Raw genomic sequence first — 19,388 nt, 5'->3', positions numbered from 1 at the left:
ATGATATGTACATTTGCCCTGCACGTAAAAGCCTCCAGTTGAGAAATTCTGACAGAGAAATTGTTGAAAAAAGCTTGTGACGCAGTTTCATTTGTTGCAACTCGATCTTCCAGCTCGTTAACCTTTGCCTCCATTTTTTACCAAGAAGTGTTGATTAAATCCACAGCCCCTTGCAGGGTGGTGATGGAATTTTGAATTGTATCCAACCTCTTAGCCTGTTCAGCAAATTGCGAAGACAAAGTTTTTATCAGACCAAGTAACTCCCCTGTATCTTCGGTTTTTGGAACCTTTGCCAGAGGAAGTACGGGGTGGGTGGGCGACACTCCAGTTACTTTTTTTCTCCCTGATGTAGCCATCCTTCTCTTCAAACAGATCTTGCAGGTCCTCAAATATTGTTAATATTTCTTAAACCATTCCTCAGATATTGTTGGTATTTCTTAATCCATAAGCTACAATGGAGCACGTCAGCCCTAATTTCTCCTCATTAAATAGGAGTTTCAAAACAGCTTTTGAGCGATGATTAAGCTCTGGCAGGCTGGTCTCGGAATCCAGCCCCCCTGCTCCTTCGCAGCGAGGACTAATCTTCCAAGACTTTATCCAGATGCACTCTTTGCCTCTCCTTTTAATTCCAGGGGAGAGATAAAAAGGTTTTTCAACCTTTTAAAAACCTGTTTGAGATAGCGTCCTGCAGAGGCTCCACGGAATGCTGCTAGGGCGACATTGGCTCTGGCCGGAAGTTTATTTTAAATAATAAGTTTATTTTACTTATTAAGAATGCAATCCTATGGGTTGCGCTCTCGATAGACAGAGGACTCCGACGGAATGCTGTCTGTTCTACACACGGCTGGCATGAGCCAGGCAGGCAGGAGGAGGACAGAGGCAATTTCGCCTCCGTTCCTCTGTTTAAATCACAAAAAGCAGCTAGACATGCCTCTGAGCCCATCTAGCTGACTTGCTAGGGCGGGGAGGGGACCAGAGCGGCCATCGGATTCTGTGTATGGCAAGCTTTTCCTTCCCCTCCCAACAGCACACCCCCTTTTCTCCCCTCCTAAGAGGAGGCTGCAGTTGCGATCTCATAACAGCTTTCTGTGGCAGGTGGGGGTGAGGGTGGAGGAGAGAAGATCCACCACCAGATCTCCTCCCCTGTGCTCGTAGCTCTGTCTGTGGGCACACGGAAGGAGATCCGCAGCGTCCTACGGCACTCCAGATGCTGTCTAGGGGCTACTGTCGTGCTCTCTAAAAGTCTGTACATACTGCTTAATATAATGAGATCTCTAAGCAGTTCACATATAAATATTAAAAATCACATTTAAATATATATGAAAAGCAATTTCAACTTCAATAATAATTTAAAACAATACAAGGAGCAGCAAGATGGAGCAGCGAATGATTAATTGCAAGGAATGACATACCCTCTAAGGAGAGAGAGTACGACCAGCCCAGAGAGTGTCATGGCTGAGTGGAGATTCGAACGCGGGTCTCCGTGGTCTACATCCGCCACCGTAACCGTTACAGCACCAGTGTATGTTGGCACGTCTGCACTCAGGGTGGATTGCTGGAGTCGATCACTGAGCTCGGGCAGCGGACCCATCAACCGAGCTTGGATTCAGCTATCATAATAAGTGAAATCTAGGCCTGGCTGTTCTTTTTTATTGGGAAAGGAGAGACAGAAGCATGTTTAATTTCTGTTTGGTTTCTGTTTGAGTTGTGGGAAGACAAAACCATCCAAACAATCAGGGCCCTTTGCTTTGTCCAGACCCTTCCCTCCCCATCTGTACGGCTATGTGGTCTCTGGCGCCATTATGTATAATTACACAAGGTTTCCATTAACACCAAATTGATGTTCCGACTTTGGCGGCAGTGGAGGGAGGAAAGGATGCAGCTGGCAGAAAATCCATGAGCGAAAGCCAGAATGCTCACAGCCGGAGCTTTCGGTCTCTGTATATAAATGCCGATCTTGCTTCTTATCTGTTCTCCTTCATGCATTGCGCTTGGAATGACAACAGTCGATATTAAAAAACTGGTAGCAGGTATGAAACGCTTGGGTGCATGGGGGAAAGGGCGGGTCAGTAAATCGCACTGGCTGGGTGTAGCGGGGTTGTGTGTGTTTTTCTAAATCTGTGAAGCGCATGGATAAGAGAAGTATGCTTCCTTTCTGTGTTGTCATAAGGTGATGACTCCTAACCGAGCCAAAATTATGCAGTTCGAGTTTGCATGTGCCCAGATCACTGCCCAAAAGCCCCATAGGCTCCCAGTGGACACAGTGAAGCTCAGCATTCACATGGCCTCTTCCATTTTCCTCTGCACTGGGACAATATGCAGCACACCCTACTGGGGATCTGTTTTATATAGTGTGCGTGCAACCCTGGTTGCCACCACACCACTGTAGAGTGATGGGAAGGCAGTTGCAAGAAACAGAGTGGGCATGGCAGGGTTAAGTCCTCCCCACTACCTGCCGCTTCTCTCTTGCAGACAAGACCCTCCAAACACACACACACACACACACACACACACACACACATAGTCCCAGCTCTGCTGCCAAACGCCTAATGCAGCCCTCCCCAAACCGGCATTCTTCAAATGTGTTGGACTACAGCTCCCATCACCCTGGGCCAACATGCCCAACAGAGATGCTGGCTGGGGTGATGGGAGTTGTAGTCCAACACACCTGGATGGTGCCTGGTTAGGAAAAGCTGGATGTAGTGCAACCCTGAAATTCTGAGAAGGCCAGATTTTGCTCCCGCTACCAAATTCTGGACTTGCACGGCCATCTTATAGATATACACAACTGTGACGAGAAGGTTTCATGGAGTAATTTCGTGTTGTTTGTGAATCACATGGAAGTGTAGGTATTTACGGGTATGAGATGTTCATTTCTGAACCATTTCAGTTCATCATCCCCCAATGTCTTATACGACCAGAAATATTTGTTGCCCTTCTTGGTATCATCTGAAATCCAAAAGGTCAATGCTTCTTTCTCCACCAAAATATAATGCCACTCAGAATTCCTGCAAGGCCTCGATATCTTGCAAAGTGGCGACTTCCTGCCTGAAATTCAAAGGAAAGTCTTTTTATCTTGTCATATGTGAGGAGAGCCAGAATCCTCAGATGCAAATTGAAATGTTGATGCATGGACTGATAGGCCCTGATCCCACTCAGCGGTGTGCGCATTGCCTGGGGCTGCATTGTGAGCTAAGAGCCCTCCTTGGAAAGCATCCAGACACTGATGGGAGTCCATGCATGCACTGCTGCCCGTCTGTCGTGCTTTTCACATGGTGAGTAGCGCAGTATGTACACAAGGCTCAGTAGCTTCCACTCCATTTCAGTCATTCCATCCACTGGGGCTCTAAATGATTAAGCCGGACTGCTCTGAATAGACATGACTTCAGATGCCTTCTTGTTAAGCCAGCCATTTCCGTGCCTCCCTTTAGACTGGCCCCAGAAACACCCAAAGAAAGCACCTTGTGTGGCCCTTGGCTGAGCTGCAGATCCAAATGCCCCTCCCCGCATGGCCGCGTGCAACTCTTCTTGTGCCATCTGTGTGCCTCTGCTGATCCTGGTCCATCCTTCTGTTCACGATGATAGCTGCTCAACCTTTCGTGTGTCTTGCAGTGGCCTGGTTTTCATTTGACCCCAGCACCGCTCATTCCGACATCATCTTCTCCAATGACAACCTGACTGTCACCTGCAATAGCTATGATGACCGTGTTGTGCTGGGCAAAACTGGTTTCTCCAAAGGCCTCCACTACTGGGAGCTGTCCATCGATCGCTATGACAACCACCCAGACCCAGCCTTCGGGGTGGCCCGCGTGGACGTGCTCAAGGACGTCATGTTGGGGAAAGATGACAAGGCTTGGGCCATGTATGTGGACAATAACAGGAGCTGGTTCATGCACAACAACTCACACACCAACAGGTACGTGGGCCCAAATCGGCTCCTAAAGTTAAACAATGACAACAGTTTCCTGGCCAATACAAACCAAAGGAGAATGAGAGGTCAGGACAAACTGCAAATCTCACATGCAAGTAACCCTAATATAATAGGCATGTTCATCAAATACTATAAAACATTTATAAAATGTGGCTTAAAATGACATGACAAAAGGTGCCAGTAAAAACTAGTAATACATGTCTATGAAATTTTAAACATAACTAAAGTTGTGCAGCAAAATGTGCAGATAAAAGTCCATTTTTGAACCAACTACTAAAAGATATACAAGTGCTGTGAGGACAGACAAAACATCTCTCTATCCTATTACAAGCATTGCAGTATCAAATCACAAAAGCAGTCTGTAGAGTTTAACGTTCTTGTATGCCAAGTGCATTTCAACTGGTTTGGACCGTGTATGTGGACAATGACTGGAGCTGGTTCATGCACAACAACTCACGCACCAACAGGTACGTGGCCCCCAAATCAGCGCCTTCCTCTTGCTCTCAATTTGTTCCCTGGAGACCTTTTTGAATCTGAGTGGTTGGGGAATCAGCCTAGGACCTTCTGCTCCCAAAACATGCAGTCTGTGACTAAGCAGGGCTGTCTAGTGTGTGGCAGAGGCAGTCCAGTGGTTGGGGAGTCTAATGCTGCACCCACGGGCACCAATGTGCCCTCAGACTCCTCCCTTGGCACCTGCAAGGCTCCCCGCTGTTCCTGGTTTTTATTTTATTTTTAAAGATTTTTTTAATTAAAAAAAATTAACTGTGAGGCTGGCTTGCTACAGAGCCAAGTGTCAGGGTGGAAACTGAGCCCATGGAGCCCCAAAGCAGTTCTGATTCTGAGGAGGAACAGCAATCCATGGGAGAGGAGCGCGCTCATCCCTCACAGGCACAGCAACTGGCAGAGATTCCTCCTGCCAGCATTCCTGGGAGAGATAGTGACCCTGGCAGCGAGAGGGCGCTGGAGGGGGGCTTGCTGGACGCTCGGCGCAGACACAGGGAGCAGCGCCAGATGGAGGGTGCCGAAAGGAGGCGTAGCGCTTGCTTGGCGCGCAAACGGTCGCATCCCGAGGACCCAAGGGAAAGAGGGAGGATCTCTCCCTAGCCCATAAGTTCAGGGTCTTCCCATGATTCTCCTTCAAACGGGGACCAACTGCCTTACCTGGAGCTTAGGCTACTCTGCTATCTTTCCCCAGTGCTGTTCCTTGCTTTGGTGCTAGCAACTAGTATTCTGAAAGAGTCATAAAGTAATAAAGGAATAAAGTCTCGGAAAGAATTCCTCATTGTCTGTGTCCTGAGTTGGCTATTGGTGGGGACTGCAAGAGGCAGCTAGGGCGTTCCTGACACCAAGTGCTAGCCCCCAGTGCCATATTTATTTCCAAGAATGCCCCTGGGCCCCATGTCTCTCAACCTCAACAGTCTGCCTTCTGTGAAATGAGTGTTGGAGCAAAAAAAAGAGAGGAGGTTTTGTGTTTTGGAGCTCAGACCCCGCCACCTCTGCCATTTTGTGAATGGACAACCCCCCCAATGGCAGCCATTTTGTGACAGTACCCACATCATTCTCTCCACATTCTAGATGTTCCCACTGACCCACAAAGGTTGAGGGCCCCTGGTCTAGTGTGTGCCCAAGGAAGCGGTCCCTCAGGTATTCCGGACCCAAATGATTTAGGGTTTTAAAGGTAATCACCAGCACTTTGAATGAGGCCTGAAGCAAGTTGGCAGCTACTGTGGGTTGAGCATGTGCCCACTGGCATCCTTGCTGCTGCATTCTGCACTCTGCAGCTTCTGGAGGCTCTTCAAAGGCAGCGCCATGTAGAGCGCATTGCAGCCATCTAATCTTGGTGTAACTAAGGCCTGTGTTACCGTAGCCAGGTCTGACGTCTTCAGGATGCCACAGAGAAGAAGGGGCCCCACACGAGCTAACGCTGGCTCCTATTCTAGGATCCTTGAGACTCCCAGCAGTGGGGTGCTGACACACTGATCATACACTGCATGGCTCCGTTTCGCATCTGAGTAACTTAGTAATGGATTTGCACTCATGCAAACATATTCCTCTTTTATGGGAAAACATGGCAGCTTCCCCCCATGAAGGGAAGAGCCTTCAAAAAGACTTGCTTGGATGTGTCATGAAGCCCGCTGGATCACCACAGGCCAGCTACTGGCCTGGCTTGCACATAGTTCTAGCCCATGGTTTATTTAACCTATGGTTTGCTGCTCTAACCAGGGTTTGCCTGGCAAACAATCAAACAAAACTTGTTTTGCTTTCTCAGTTCCTGAGTTGTTCCTTTCCCTCTTTCTTTGCCCACTCCGCCCTGTATCTCAAATGCCTTAGCAGTGCTGAAGTACTGACATGTAGAGCCACTGTTGTTGTTGTTTTAAACTCATCTTGCCTGCCACCTCTGTAGCCTGGTAAAACAACCCATGAACAACCTATGGTTCTGGGTTCACACAAAACAACCCATGGTTTAAACAACCCAGAGTCCGCAACCCAACAACAAATGATGGGTTCTCTTTCTGGGTTGTTCATGGTTAACAAACCATGATTTGTTAGTGTGTCAGTGTTTGCACATCACGACAACCCAGAATTTAACAACCCATACCACGGCTTAGCATTATGTGTAAGCTAGCCCACTATCTCTCAGACTAACCTACCTCACAGTGATGTTGTGAAGATAAAACGGCAGGAGGGGAGGGGAAAAAACCATGTATGCTGCCTTGAGTTCCATGGAGGAAAGGCAGGAAATCAGTAGAAAAAGAAGAATGAGAGGTAACTTGCTGTTCTTCCTGACAGGACTGAAGGAGGCATCACCAAAGGAGCCACCGTGGGCATCTTACTTGACCTGACCAGGAGGACCGTGACTTTCTCCATCAACGAAGACCAGCAGGGGCCGGTGGCCTTTGAGAACCTGGAGGGCGTCTTCTTCCCTGCTGTCAGTCTGAACAGGAATGTGCAAGTAAGGAGTAGGAAGGGATCTGGGCCGCTGGGGAAAGAGAATGGGAGGCTGCAACGGCATGGAATCAGGTGCTCCCATCCGCAGCTGGAGTGAGGGCCGTGCAGAATGGGAGGAACAGAAGCAGGACTGGAGGCGGGGGGAGAAATGGAGGGAGGATCTATGGGCCTAGAGCATGCGTGGAAAACGTGTGGCTGGATTGTGGCTAACATCAGCCTGCCCCAACCCAGTGCCCTCCAAGTCCCATAATTCCCAGCCAGCATGGCCATTGGCCAACACATCCAGCACACCTGGAGGGCCCCAATGGAGGCTGGCCTACTTTGTAATATATGGGCCTGTCTAATGGAATCACGGATAGTTTGTTGCCTATCCAGAGCCTTTTGGATAAGGCTGACTATATATTATATATAATATATGTATGTGTGTGTGTGTGTGTGTGTGTGTGTGTTTGGCTTTCTGTGCGTGGGGAAAGCAAAGCACCCCACTGTTGTTATGGGATGTAACACACCATCCGGGTTGAACACTGTACTAAGTGGTCTTTGGTTGTAGGTGACGCTTCACACTGGCCTGCCGGTCCCGGACTTCTATAATGCACGGGGTTCCATGCAGTAAGGAGGAAGTGGGTGCCCGCTGGCTTTTTCTCAGGACACATCGAGAGAGCTGCGATTGTTTTCTTCAGGAATTGACCTCATAGGAGCAAGGAGGAGAATATCTGGTCGTCTGGTAACTCCAGGCCAGCAAAAACCAAATTTTAAAAAAGGGGGGTGGGGGGAGGAATCTAGAAATAGAAAGGACAGACCAGACTTTGCACCCCACGGGGCACGGTGACCCCCCTTGGCCTCTTCAGCACCCATGTGCTGTGTGTGTGTTAGCTTTGCTCTTTTTTGCTCTTTTGGCTGATAACAAAGTTCCCAGAGAGCCAGAGATGCGACTGTCAGCTTTTTGGTTCGGTTTTCTGTTTTGGATTTGTCCTTTCTCCTAAATGTGAATCAGATCCCAAGGACGCAACGGTTGCTGTCGAGCTGCTTACATGCCCCGCCACGAGGGACGGCTGTGCTTGGATCACTCCGGACTGAGTTTCCGTATGGCAAACCAAATGCTTCTAGACGCCAGTGGGCGAGCGAGACTTGTTTTGCGCGAAAAGCGTCACTGAGTCCAGTTGACCTTACCTCCACCATTTCTCTCCTCGTGGCCTTTCTCGCTGTATAATCCCTTCAAAAACATTGGCCTTGAATTACCACTTCGTCTACACACAAAGCCATGTGGAATGAATCGCGTCTTGGGGACATGGGCTTTTCTTTTTTCCAGTCACAGCAGCGGGGGGTAAAAGTTGTGTGTGTTTTTACAGGAATGGTACACGGGCTCTTATACTGGAGCCAGGAGACCTGACAACACTCCCTACATTATAGAATTTCACTGTTCTTTTTTTTAAATTCATGAGCTACTTTTTTTGTTCAAGAGGATACTCAAGGCAGTTCAGCACAAACCACAGAACGCTGACATAATAATCTAATCAGTACTGGAAAATAACAATGTTGCTTATGAACGACGAGAGCTAGGTAAGGATTCCTTTGGAGCCTAGTGACTGAGGCCTGGTTCTTCACACCAGGCAGGTCAGCCATCTTTGTTCATCAAGTGTCTGGTATGTTCATATCTAAAATCCGGGGAGGGTCTATTTTTGGCAACTGTAAGTGCATATAAATGGGGGGGGGAGCTGAACCTCTCCCTGCACTTCAATCACTTTTCTCCAGCCCAGCTAGGAGTGAGTCACATTGGGAAGAACTGGTTTCAAGTGCTGGACAATGACTTTGGAATCCCCAGCTCTGCTGCGTGTACCTTTTGTTATTAAAAAAATAGACCCACCCCTGATTTTAGACATGGGGCTCTTTCACACGGCACTTTTATCGCGTGATTGAGATTGCTCCTTCACGGAAGTTTGCGGGCTCTTTACATCACCCTGCTGTGACCCTCGAGAGCGTCTCCTGCACTAAGTGCCCTTTGTTCCGTTTTTAAATAGATCGCAGATAATGAGCTATCAAATTACCCCATTGTGTTTCTCTTGAGTTCCCTCAATGAAAAGAAGAAAAGCGGCAAGGAGAGGAGCCGGATCGATGAAAGATAATGGAAGACTCAGATACAGGGAGAAGGAGCGGGGAGGGGAGGGGGTAAAGGAAGCACGCGTAAAGGGAGCCAGTTGTGATCCTGCATTTAAAACGGAAGCAGAAAGCCCCGTTTTAAATGCAAGATTTTAGGCTGGTGTAGAAATGCCCATGAACAGGGCAGACACATCAGCAAACAAAGATGGCTGCCACCATCACATCTAGCTTGGCCCAGACACTGAGGCAGTCCACCTGGCCTGTCCTCCTTCAGATTGTAGATGAGGGCTCACGCGAATGAATGTCCGTTTATGCATAAATATGTACATATATAATCCCTGCACATAGAAAACTAGGGTGTCAGGGAGAGCCTAAGCTAAGCTCTTTCCCTCTGACATGTTCATTTCCTATGTGTGGGAAATTGTTGTTGTTGTATGGAGGAGCATTCCATCGTGTGAGTTCCTCAGCCTCCCCAGTAGTAGTGCACCTCAGACATAGGCCCACCACCGGAAACTAGAACGGAGATGGATTGGGTGTGTGTGTGCATGGAGTATGCATTCAGATTCCCAAATACTTGACATTGTCACATTTGGAATTCCAGTGGCAGATGCCGGGATTTGAATTTTGAGTACATTGTTGCTTTGGAAGGGATGGTCCACTTCCACTTTAGAGGTGGGGTGCCTACCTGAATGTGTGGTGACCAGACGTGAACTTCAGTGAGTTTTGAAAATCAAATGCCAAATTCTACATTTTCAAAAAAAAACACCCCACAACCCCCCAAAGCATTTCAGCAATATCCCATTTCTCTTCTGGGATGGATTGTTGGATTTAGCAGATATCTACATTGTGAGTGTGATCACTCTCTAGCTCAGGTTAATGGGCTGTTGGTCAAAGCAACTTGGCACTGCAGCTTGTGCCACAGCAAAAGGAGAACGGAGGGAGAGGACCAGCCTTCGTAAGCCTGAAACCAAACGTTCTATGCCTTGCATGTGGAAGAGGAATGCAAAGTTTGCAATAGTGTAACACCGGGGCTGGTTTACACCATCAGCTATCCCGAGATGGCAGCTCCCATAATTCACGTCTGTTTCTCGTTTGTTTACATGATCTCGTGATTAATCTTTGGTGCCACTATTAAAAGTGGGGTGGGGGTGGAAGAGACCCTGGGCTCTCTGGCATGCTTGGGATACATCATTTTTGTCACAACATGCTGGGCGGAAGCCAGACTTCCCCACTAGGGTGCCTAAGGAGACTTCCATTATGTCATCCTTTGGTACTGTAATCAATTGGCCAAATGCTCTAAATCATGGCCTGTGTGCTACAGAGACAACAGGCTGCCCATGTAAGGGTGGTTGGTTGTCAGGAGCAAACGGGTGAGATGTAGCTCCAGAGCTGTAGCCAGATCCAGGCCCAGGAACACAAGCCTAAAGCAAATCCACATAAACTGGAGCCCCCAAGCACAGCCACAAACAGGCGGCCGCAAGCAAGGGGGCTCTCCTGGGGGCGTGGCTATGGGGCCTGCCATGGTCCATGCCTGCCCTTCAGAAATCACCACTGTAGCATTGGCTAGAACAGTCCCAGTGGAGAATGCAGACTGTTCCAGCCAGTGGTGAAGTGATAATCTTTGAAGGGCAGGCGCAGATCATGACAATCCCATTAGCCACATCCCCAGGACTGTCCCAGAGTCCAGGCAGCTGTGTGGATCCATAACAAGGAACCAGTTCTCACAGTTTTCCTTTCCACCAGGAGCAGGTCCTTTGTAAAGCGGATGGGTCTTGAACTGACCATTCAAGACCAAGCCACCCCAAAATACTTTGCATGACAACAAGGATTGCTCACAACAACATATTGTTGCTGGGAAAGTCCGTTTTCCTGTGAAGATTGCTGCAAAGGTCAGAGGGAAGAGGGAATTCTGAGATGGTGGGGTGGCACGTGATGTCAAGAAGTGCCAGCGCTAATCAAAAAGTGCTGGTGCTGCATCCCTGTGAGCCCTGGTTCCACCATACCACTGGTTCTAGGTCTCTATGACCAGCAGTCAAATGGGGCAAACAGTCCAATGATTCAAGAAGGCCCAGCACAGTTCTAGAGAATGGTTTCAGCTGTAGAGCCAGACAGAGACAGTCACGCTGCAGAGGCTGCTCAGCAAGACATCTGGGAAATCCTGATGCACATTGATGATATTTCCCAGAGGTCTTGCTAAACAGACCCAGCAGATAACCAGGCTGAAGCAAGGTGACAAGGTACAGGTGAGACCTGTCAATGCTACAGCTCCTGGCCAGGTCTGCCCCGCACAGAAAGCAATGACGTGACTTGCATGGTCACGTGCTAAGCTGAAGGTGGCCTGCTGCAGGGATGCTGTTCCAGATTGGGAGGGGCAACATACACACAAGACTCACCCTTACATGTATCTCGTGTGTTTTAAGGGCATTGGCTGGGTTTAATTTTAATATTGCGTCATCACTGTAGCAATATTATCGACACAAGCCAGTCATTTTTCTCTGTCTTGCTGCATTTCTGAAGCAAAGAGATTTGTGCCTTTGAGATCCATCCCTGGTGCACAGCCCCATTCAACTGTCACTGTGGTTGCAATCCTATGTACGCTTACCTGGAAGTAAGCACTATCAAACACAATTGTGCTGCAAGGCTGCAAGCCTATATACACTTACGTGGGAGTAAGTCCGTTTGAACACAGTGGGACTTACCTCTGAGTAAAACACACATAGGATTGCACTCTAGGTGTACAGAACCATTGAGAGGCCAGTGATGTAGGTATTCCCCAAGAATAAAATGTGTAGCCTGGAACATGTGCGGTGGGGGAGATATGTGCTCCTGGGCCTTCCTTGAATAGCACCCTTGTTCTCCACCCGTGGGTGGCTGATGTTAGTTTGGGAAGGAATCTTGCCAACCTCCAGCAAACTGATTGCTTCCTACAGATATTGGAACCAAGACGTGGTTGTGGCGGTCAAATTTTGAAGTGCAGAGCCATGCCCACAGGGAGAGTCCAAAATGCAGGCAGCTGTTTTGATCCATATCAACAAACCAGTTCCAGCTGATTTCATCTTTGTCAGGAGCAAGCCTTCTGGAATACCTCCCAATAATATGTTGTTGCAGCTACTGTGAGGACTGCAGCTAAGCTCAGAGGGAACAGGGAAGCCTGAGATGGAGCCGGGTGTGTGTGTGTGGGGGGTGTTCAGTTGATGGCACTGTCCTGGGCACTTTGTCCCTGCCAGCCCTGTCTCCACTACACTGGAAGCAAGCACCATGCATGGTTCCCGTGCCACTTAGGTAACATACAAACCAGCTGTTGAGCTATTCTGATGCTGTGCATAGACCTTTAACAATGGGAAATCCCCCAATTGTCAATTCTAGATAAAGGGACAACAGCTGTGGGGCGGAGAGGACCCTCTTAGGATGTTTAACTTTTCTGCCCAGAGAGCTTCGGCTATGGGGCAGTATAGAAATGAAATGCAATAAAAAATATTTTAAAATGTTTATTCTATAAACAAGCTTTATGTGGCATGACTCCATTTTCCTGGACTGCCTACTGGTGCATATCTCCCCTTATGCCTGAGTGCCGGATGATGTCTGCCTGCAGCCATTCTAGATATCAGCATTTTGCCTTTAAAAAGGCCACGACTAAGCAGATTTAGCATTCCTTTGAGGCTAATGACCAACATGTAAAAGGGCCTAGAAGAAAAGCAGGGATGCCCCATCCTCAGTACATCCACATTCTCAGGAAATTCAATATGCCATGGCTACCTTTCACAGCTGCCACCTCTGGTTTGAAGCTGGGCCAAGCGGTGTTTTATCATCAAAATGCACAAAATTATCTTGATTTTCTTGATCATCATTATATGATTAATCTTCCCTGCATTTTTGTTGGACTTTGTTGCAGTTTTAACCTATGTACGTCCATGCTATTAAATTTCTGCCGAATCAGAAGGAACACCATTGCAATGGGATATTCCTCCACTTCCCGGAAGACCCACGCTACCGCCATCTCTGATTGCAATGCCAAGAGGGTTGCAACATGGATGTGCAGTGCAGTGGGGACTCCACGGGTTAGATAGATGTTCATTTGATCCCTTAGGAGTAGGCAGTTGTATGTTTGCATGCATTTTGGTGTTGCCCTGTTACACTGGGGTAGACCCATGGGGTTTGCCTTGAGGAGACTGACCTGGAGCAGGATTGCACCCAGCAGCAAACTACATAATAAAGCAGCAGGCAGCAACAGACTATCAGCTAACAGGATCTGGGACAGCTCCAAAGTAGCAGAGATGCTCCAGCAAGAGACAACACACAATTGAGCCCTTGTACCTTGATGATATAGGCCTGTGTTTTGTTGAAGCCCCATTCCTCAGCCGAGAGAAGAAAGGAATTGAAAAGAGAGAGACAACACTCTGCCTTGGATTCTGGTAGTCTAATGGCATTTAGTAATCTCCGTGTGTTTTTGTGGCCTGCAGTGAGGGATCCTAGATGGTAGGGAGGTGGACTCGGAAAGGCATCACACCACCCACTTGAGTGGTCAGAGGTTGTCTCAGGGTCGGAGTCCAACATCCTCATTAAGGAGTTCTGTGGCTGTTCCCCCCTCAGACTGCGTTTGGCCCAAGCTTATAGGGGACCTCTTCAGCCTCTGACCCATTGGTTGTGGCCAGGCTGGGAACCCATATTCCACTTTAGAGAAAGCAATCCTCTAAAACAGAGCTGGGCAACTTTGGGAGGTCTGGGGACTATTTTCACACCCTGGACCCAACACAGGTTGCACTCACCCCAGCAGCAAAAAAGTTTTTTAAAAATTCAAGTAATGATTTAAATGGCATCCAGAGTGGCTACAGAGTGCCAAAGGGTCAGAATTAGCTTGTTTTCAAGCTAATTTTTACCCTTTGTGTACTCTGCATCTAGAGAACACTGAAAGGGTCAAAAAGGCTTTAAAATGGCTGCGCCAGGTGACTTTTAAAAACAAGTCAGTATTTTTGGGGGCGGCAGGGGCCACATGCGACCTGCAGGCCATACATAGCCCACCTTTGCTCTAATACTTGTGCTCAAGCACTATTGATAAACTCCACCATCAGATTCTGTTCTGGACTTCGGACTGGCTGGTAATTCAGGCTAACATTATGTACATAGTCCGCGGCCCACGGCCATCCAACGTGGTTTCTGCCATAATATCCACTCTGTGGTCTGTACTACAGACGGCATGCTCGCCTTGCATTTTCTTCAGTTTGGTGATGCTCTCTAGAGGAAGATGGTTGTGTGGAGAGTTGAGATGTTGTTTTCTTTATCATTGTGTCTCATAATTAAATTATTAATAACTTGCTTTAATTTAACCAGGAGTGGAGACAAATCGGGAATGGGCTGAAGAAAAGGATGAAATGTAGTAACGTTACAGAAAAAAGTAAAAAAAAGCAACTCTGGAAACTAAACCACAAAAGATATCTCTGTAAATAAGGACTTGTTCCCATTTAGAATTCCCTCCCCTTAGAACTGATTTTATTTCCTGTTATGATGATCTTGTTCCAGCATTATGTTTACCTAATTTATCGAATGGGTGCTAATTCCAGGTTCATGCTATTTGTGTTTCTGGGCTGCAGAGGAGCTGGGTTGCAGGGTGATGCGGGTCTCCTTGTGGGTTCTGTTTCCTAGGAGGCTTCGTGGCTGGGCCACGGGTGCCCTGATCTCCATAGACATCGGTCCTGCTTCTTTATGATGTTTCTGATGCTTAGACTAGGCTCCTAGTGACTCGTGACACGCTGTTGGCACCGTAATGCGATCGTTAGCTGCAGACAGCTGCCCTTCAGGCCCAAGGGGGTCCCGTGTGTTGTTCTAATAAAAGACTTTAGTCAGACAATTGCAAAGGTTTCCGGCTGCTTTCTTGGATATGTTTGGATCTGGGAGGGGAAAGGGGGATATGCTGAAAGAAGACATCCAGAGAACATCTGCTAGAATCTAACCAGAAGCCCACAAGTGCCCAGAGACAGGGGAGCTGAACCTCTTTAAGCCTGAGGGTTGAATTCCATTTTGGAGAGAGTTGGGGGACTGCATTCCAGTGGTGCATGTGGACAAAAGGGCAGCGCCAAAACTACTCACATGTTGTAGCATAAAGCTCTTCTGGCCAGTAACTTAAGCCACAAGAGAGGCATTTCAACCTTTTAGAATGTGAGAAAAAACTGCACAAAAGCCAGGAAACCACCTAACAATTGGCCATCTGGTAAACCCTGGAGGGCTGACTTGGAAGCCCTGGTGGGCCAGACTTGGCCTGTGAGCTTGAGGTTCAACACCCCTGCCATCGAGTTTTGGCCAACAAATGATGATGATGATGATAATAATAAAAAAATAAAAATAAAATAAAAATAGTAATAATGCCTAAATTGGGCCAGCATAACTTTATATCCCCCGCTCAAGTCAAATGCAGCCCAGCAGGGAGTTATAATAAACTTCCAGTTTTTGCTGCCATGCTGTGCCATTTTTGTTGCCCTCCCACTGTAAAAACGGGGAACTTGGCAGGCCACCCACAATACGGGGCCTTTGGCATAGGTCATCGCTCAGGCTGAGACAAAATGTCCTCCCAAATTCACCACCCCAATTGCAGGTGGATAACATGGGAAAGCCCATTTCTTTGATTTTCCCTGGGGAGCTTTTTGAAATGTTTTGGGGAGGGCTCTTACAGTTGGTAGCAGCAGGGCAGTGGCAGTAGTCTCTCTTTTTTTCCCTTAGTTTTTTTTGGGGGGGGCACCTGTGATAGCAGTGTTTGTCTCAGTGGCTGCCGGCTCCCCCCATAGAGTTGATGATGTAGCTTTGTTCCAGGAGCATTGTAGGTGTAGGGAAATGGTGGCTGTCCGCAGCCAGCCAGTGGTGATTTCCACCGCAAAAAGTTTCTCAAAAAGAAAAGAGAGAGAGAAAGGGAAACTGCCCTTGCTACGCTGTCACCAGTGGAAAGCACCTGTGAATCTTCTTTTTAAACTACCTGTCCCCCCTGAAATCACCTCCCCATCTCAGCCCCCCCCATTAGAGATGTGAAGGCTTGGGGGGGTGACAGAAAAAAATTATGGGAAGATTTTCCAAATCCCCCTGCCCCCAAAAAACTTGGGAAAAATGAGGGGGTTTTTTTAACTGTCTCCCCGCTTTTTCTGCCCCTTCCCTCCAGGCCTCCACTTGGTCTGGCAGGTCAAAAATGCAAACTTTTCGCAAGTTGTGCAGGTGAGGTCTGAATGAAAATGTAGACTTTGTACATTGACAGGTCAGAAAAGACAAATGGTCTGCCTTTCAGGCACAGAATCGGAAACAGGCAAACATGTAAAAGAGAGGAGATGTAACCATTTCAGAAAATCAAGGAACTAGAAGAATTACATTGGTAAACACTGGATGGAAGGATTTGGGGGACAAGGCAAATACTAAGCTACAATGATGCAGCAGGCAAAAACACAAATTAAGAAAACATGACTAAAAACATCTTTTTTAAAGGGGTGTTGGTGTTGGAGAGGGATGGATATCAGATGGCAATTAATTCCACAGGTATGGTGCAGCCAAAGGAGAAGGAAGACAACAAGATCGAGCAGAAGACATTGTCTGATTAAACAGAAGTGCCTGAAGATCATAAGAAGAATCTTGGAAAGTCCCAAGGTACCTACAACACCAGCTTACCCAACCTGGGTGCCCTGCAGGTGTTTTGGGCTTTAACTTACATTACCCCCAGCTAGCATGGTCAATGGTCAGGAATTCTGGGAGTTGTTGTCCAAAACATCTGGAAGACACCAGGTTGGGGAAGGCTATACTAGATGATAACACCAGGAAACCAGGAACCAATTCTAATGAATTGCCACCTTTTTTGTCATCTTTTTTCCTGGCCGAGGTTCCCTGATTTGAAACAGCTACATGACAAGCAGAAATCCAGACGTGAAATTTTTCTAAGCATGCAGATCCAGGGGAACATACCAGGGGTCCAAACATCGTATACATGGATATTTTGAACTGCTTCAATTCAGTGCTTCTCCGACATCAAAGGCCTACAACATTTTGCCGGCGGGAAGGGAGATGCGTGGGGGAAGAGCTCACTTATCCAACCTCCACGGGATCTAACACTGACAGAACTCCATAGGACCTAACAGTGTCAGGAATCATGTCCACAGCGTTCCATAATTTAGAAGTAACTCTACATATGACTAATCTTACAAAGTGTCCTCAATGTTAGAGGGGTTGCTGGTTCCACCCATCAATCATTAGGAGCTCCTCCCTCTGGATTAGAAACCACACTGCTTGAGCCAAAAGCTCCACCCCCAAACGGGGGCAGTAGGAGGCAGCTGGGACTGGTACCATCCACCTCCTTTTCTAGGGCTGAAGATCACCACCACCAGTGTGCCCCTCCATGCCACTTCTGACTGGGCCATGGTTGTATCTGGCCAGATTGGATGGAGCAGGGAGATGCCTGCAGAGCCCATGAAACATGGTGTCTGCCCTCCTGACCCCTGGTAGGGGGCAAATATATTTACAAATGCAGACACCATCCCCTGAAAACTGAAGCTCTCAGATATCCTGTTTGGATTTCATCAGACATTTTTGGGGTGGGGGTACCAAATGTGACTGAAGCTAACTCAAGACCCTTTTTGCTGCACTGTGCAATTCATGGTGTATAAATGATACATCAAGTATCCAGGATCCTCCACAACGGCAACCGTGGCTAGCAAGGCACGGTTCTTGGGTGATGTGCCATTTTAGAGAGTTGTTTCCCAGCATCCTTTGCAACAGTGGAAAGGGGCTCCTGAGGTGTGCCTCTCAAATCAAATGCTGATGCATTGCTAGGCTTGCCAGCTTTGGGGCTGCCCTTAAGAGCGGCTTAGGATCCTAGATCTGGAAGGGGCCTCCAAGGTCATCTAGTCCAGACTCCTACTGGTACAGGACATCCACTCTTACAGTATCCCTGATAGGTGGCCATCCAGCCTCTGCTAAAAACAAACAAAAAACCTCTGATGGAGGAGAGTCCACCACATTCTGGGGCAATCCGTTCTGCTGCTGAACAGCTCGTGCCAGCAGGAAGACCTCCCTGTTCAGCTAAAAACCCCTTTTCTTGTCATTCAACCTGTTGGTTTTGGTCCTACCCTCTGGAGCAACAGAAAACAAAATCATCCATGTCAAAGGCAGGCAGAAGGTAGATTGGGATCTATTGGTAGATTTTTGGTTGCTTTGCAGTGGATTGACAAGGGTTTCTGACTCCCAGTTGTCTAACAATTGCAACAACCAAAAAGCCCAGCAGAGGCTGGGGGCTCTGATGTCAGTGGGGTATAAATCCGCTCCAGGTTTCAGTCAGAACCAGTCAGAACTCTAAAAAAAAGCTATCCAAGGTGCAAAGCTTCACACCTTGGATGGCTCCTTTGGAGTTCCGACTGGTTCTGACTGAAACCCAGAAAGGATTTACCGCCCCACTGACATCGGAGCCACCAGCCTCCACTGACCCAACCCCTGCTCCCTAAATTAGGTTACTGAAAGAACACTTGGGGGAAACTAGGAGTGGATTTTTGTGTGAAAGGCCTTCTGAGCTTGGTTCTGGGACCAATCCCAAATTCCTGGGCTGAGCATGTGCTCAGAGGCACCCTGTTCCTTAATTCTTGGCATTATGTCCACCTGCTTGGTCCCCTATTTTGCACCTGGCTCTGATTAGGGGACCTTGGGGTTCCAGTAAAAAATGAAATAGATCCCACAATTCATCAGCAATTCAGTTCAGGTTCCGGCAGAAAGCTTTGCAAAACAGCCGGCAGCATCATTTTATCACAGCCTACTTTACTTCCCAGAAGTAATAATAATGTCATCCTTTACATTGGGGGTTCATTCGTTTGCTCATCTTCCAATGTGATTTATGCCATCTTCTGTCAGCCTTTATGCATTCAGCGTAGGGCAAACAGGCCAGTCTCTACAGAAAAGAATAAATGGGCAGAAATCTGACATCAGTAATAGCGGTATTCAAAGACCAGTGGCAGAACACTTCAGTCTCCCAGGACACCTTAAAGTGACCTTTCAGGAGCAAAGAAAATTCAAAGAGAGCCAGTGCGGTGTAGGGGCTAGAGGGCTGGACTGGAACTCAGGAGTTCCTGGTTCTAGTCCCCACTCAGCGATGAAGCTCCCTGGGCGACTTTGGGCCAGTCACTGACTCTCAGCCTAACCACCCTCACAGGGTTGTTGTGAGGATGAAATGGAGAGGAGGAGGATCATGTAAACTGCCTTGGGTTCCTTGGAGGAAAAAAAGGTGGGAAATAAATGTAATAATTATGATGATAACAACAATAATAATAGAGATTAGGGCAAGAGACTGCTGAGTTAGAATTCATCAAGAGGGTTAATTCTATCACCAGTGGCTTGAGTCGGGATAAAGGATTTTTATCACACTACATGTGTTAATTGACTTACCTTGTGCCAAGATGCTTGG

The 19,388-nt window shown here is 47.7% G+C and overlaps 1 protein-coding gene across 4 annotated transcripts in view; it reads left to right on the top strand.

Moving 5' to 3' along the window:
• The window catches only part of TRIM9 (tripartite motif containing 9), a 90,328-nt gene extending 75,502 nt beyond the window's left edge, over positions 1 to 14,826 (top strand). For 2 of the 4 annotated variants that reach the window (XM_084834531.1, XM_084834518.1), the window contains exons 8-10: positions 3,613 to 3,916; positions 6,722 to 6,884; positions 7,431 to 14,826. In XM_084834531.1, the coding sequence (XP_084690657.1) occupies positions 3,613 to 3,916; positions 6,722 to 6,884; positions 7,431 to 7,493 (530 nt within the window). In that variant the 3' untranslated portion in view covers positions 7,494 to 14,826. Of the gene's footprint in view, positions 1 to 2,006; positions 2,031 to 3,612; positions 3,917 to 6,721; positions 6,885 to 7,430 lie in introns of all 4 variants that reach the window. The other 2 variants (XR_014787799.1, XM_084834539.1) reach the window with 2 other exon arrangements.
• Positions 14,827 to 19,388: the final 4,562 nt, after the last annotated feature.

Source organism: Heloderma suspectum, chromosome 1 (genome assembly GCF_057233095.1).
Source record: "Heloderma suspectum isolate Gila_16-S chromosome 1, 16-S_ref, whole genome shotgun sequence".
NCBI classification, from domain to species: Eukaryota; Metazoa; Chordata; class Lepidosauria; order Squamata; family Helodermatidae; genus Heloderma; species Heloderma suspectum.
The sequence above is the reverse complement of the archived record's forward strand: the minus strand, read 5'-3'. Positions and strand labels throughout refer to the sequence as shown.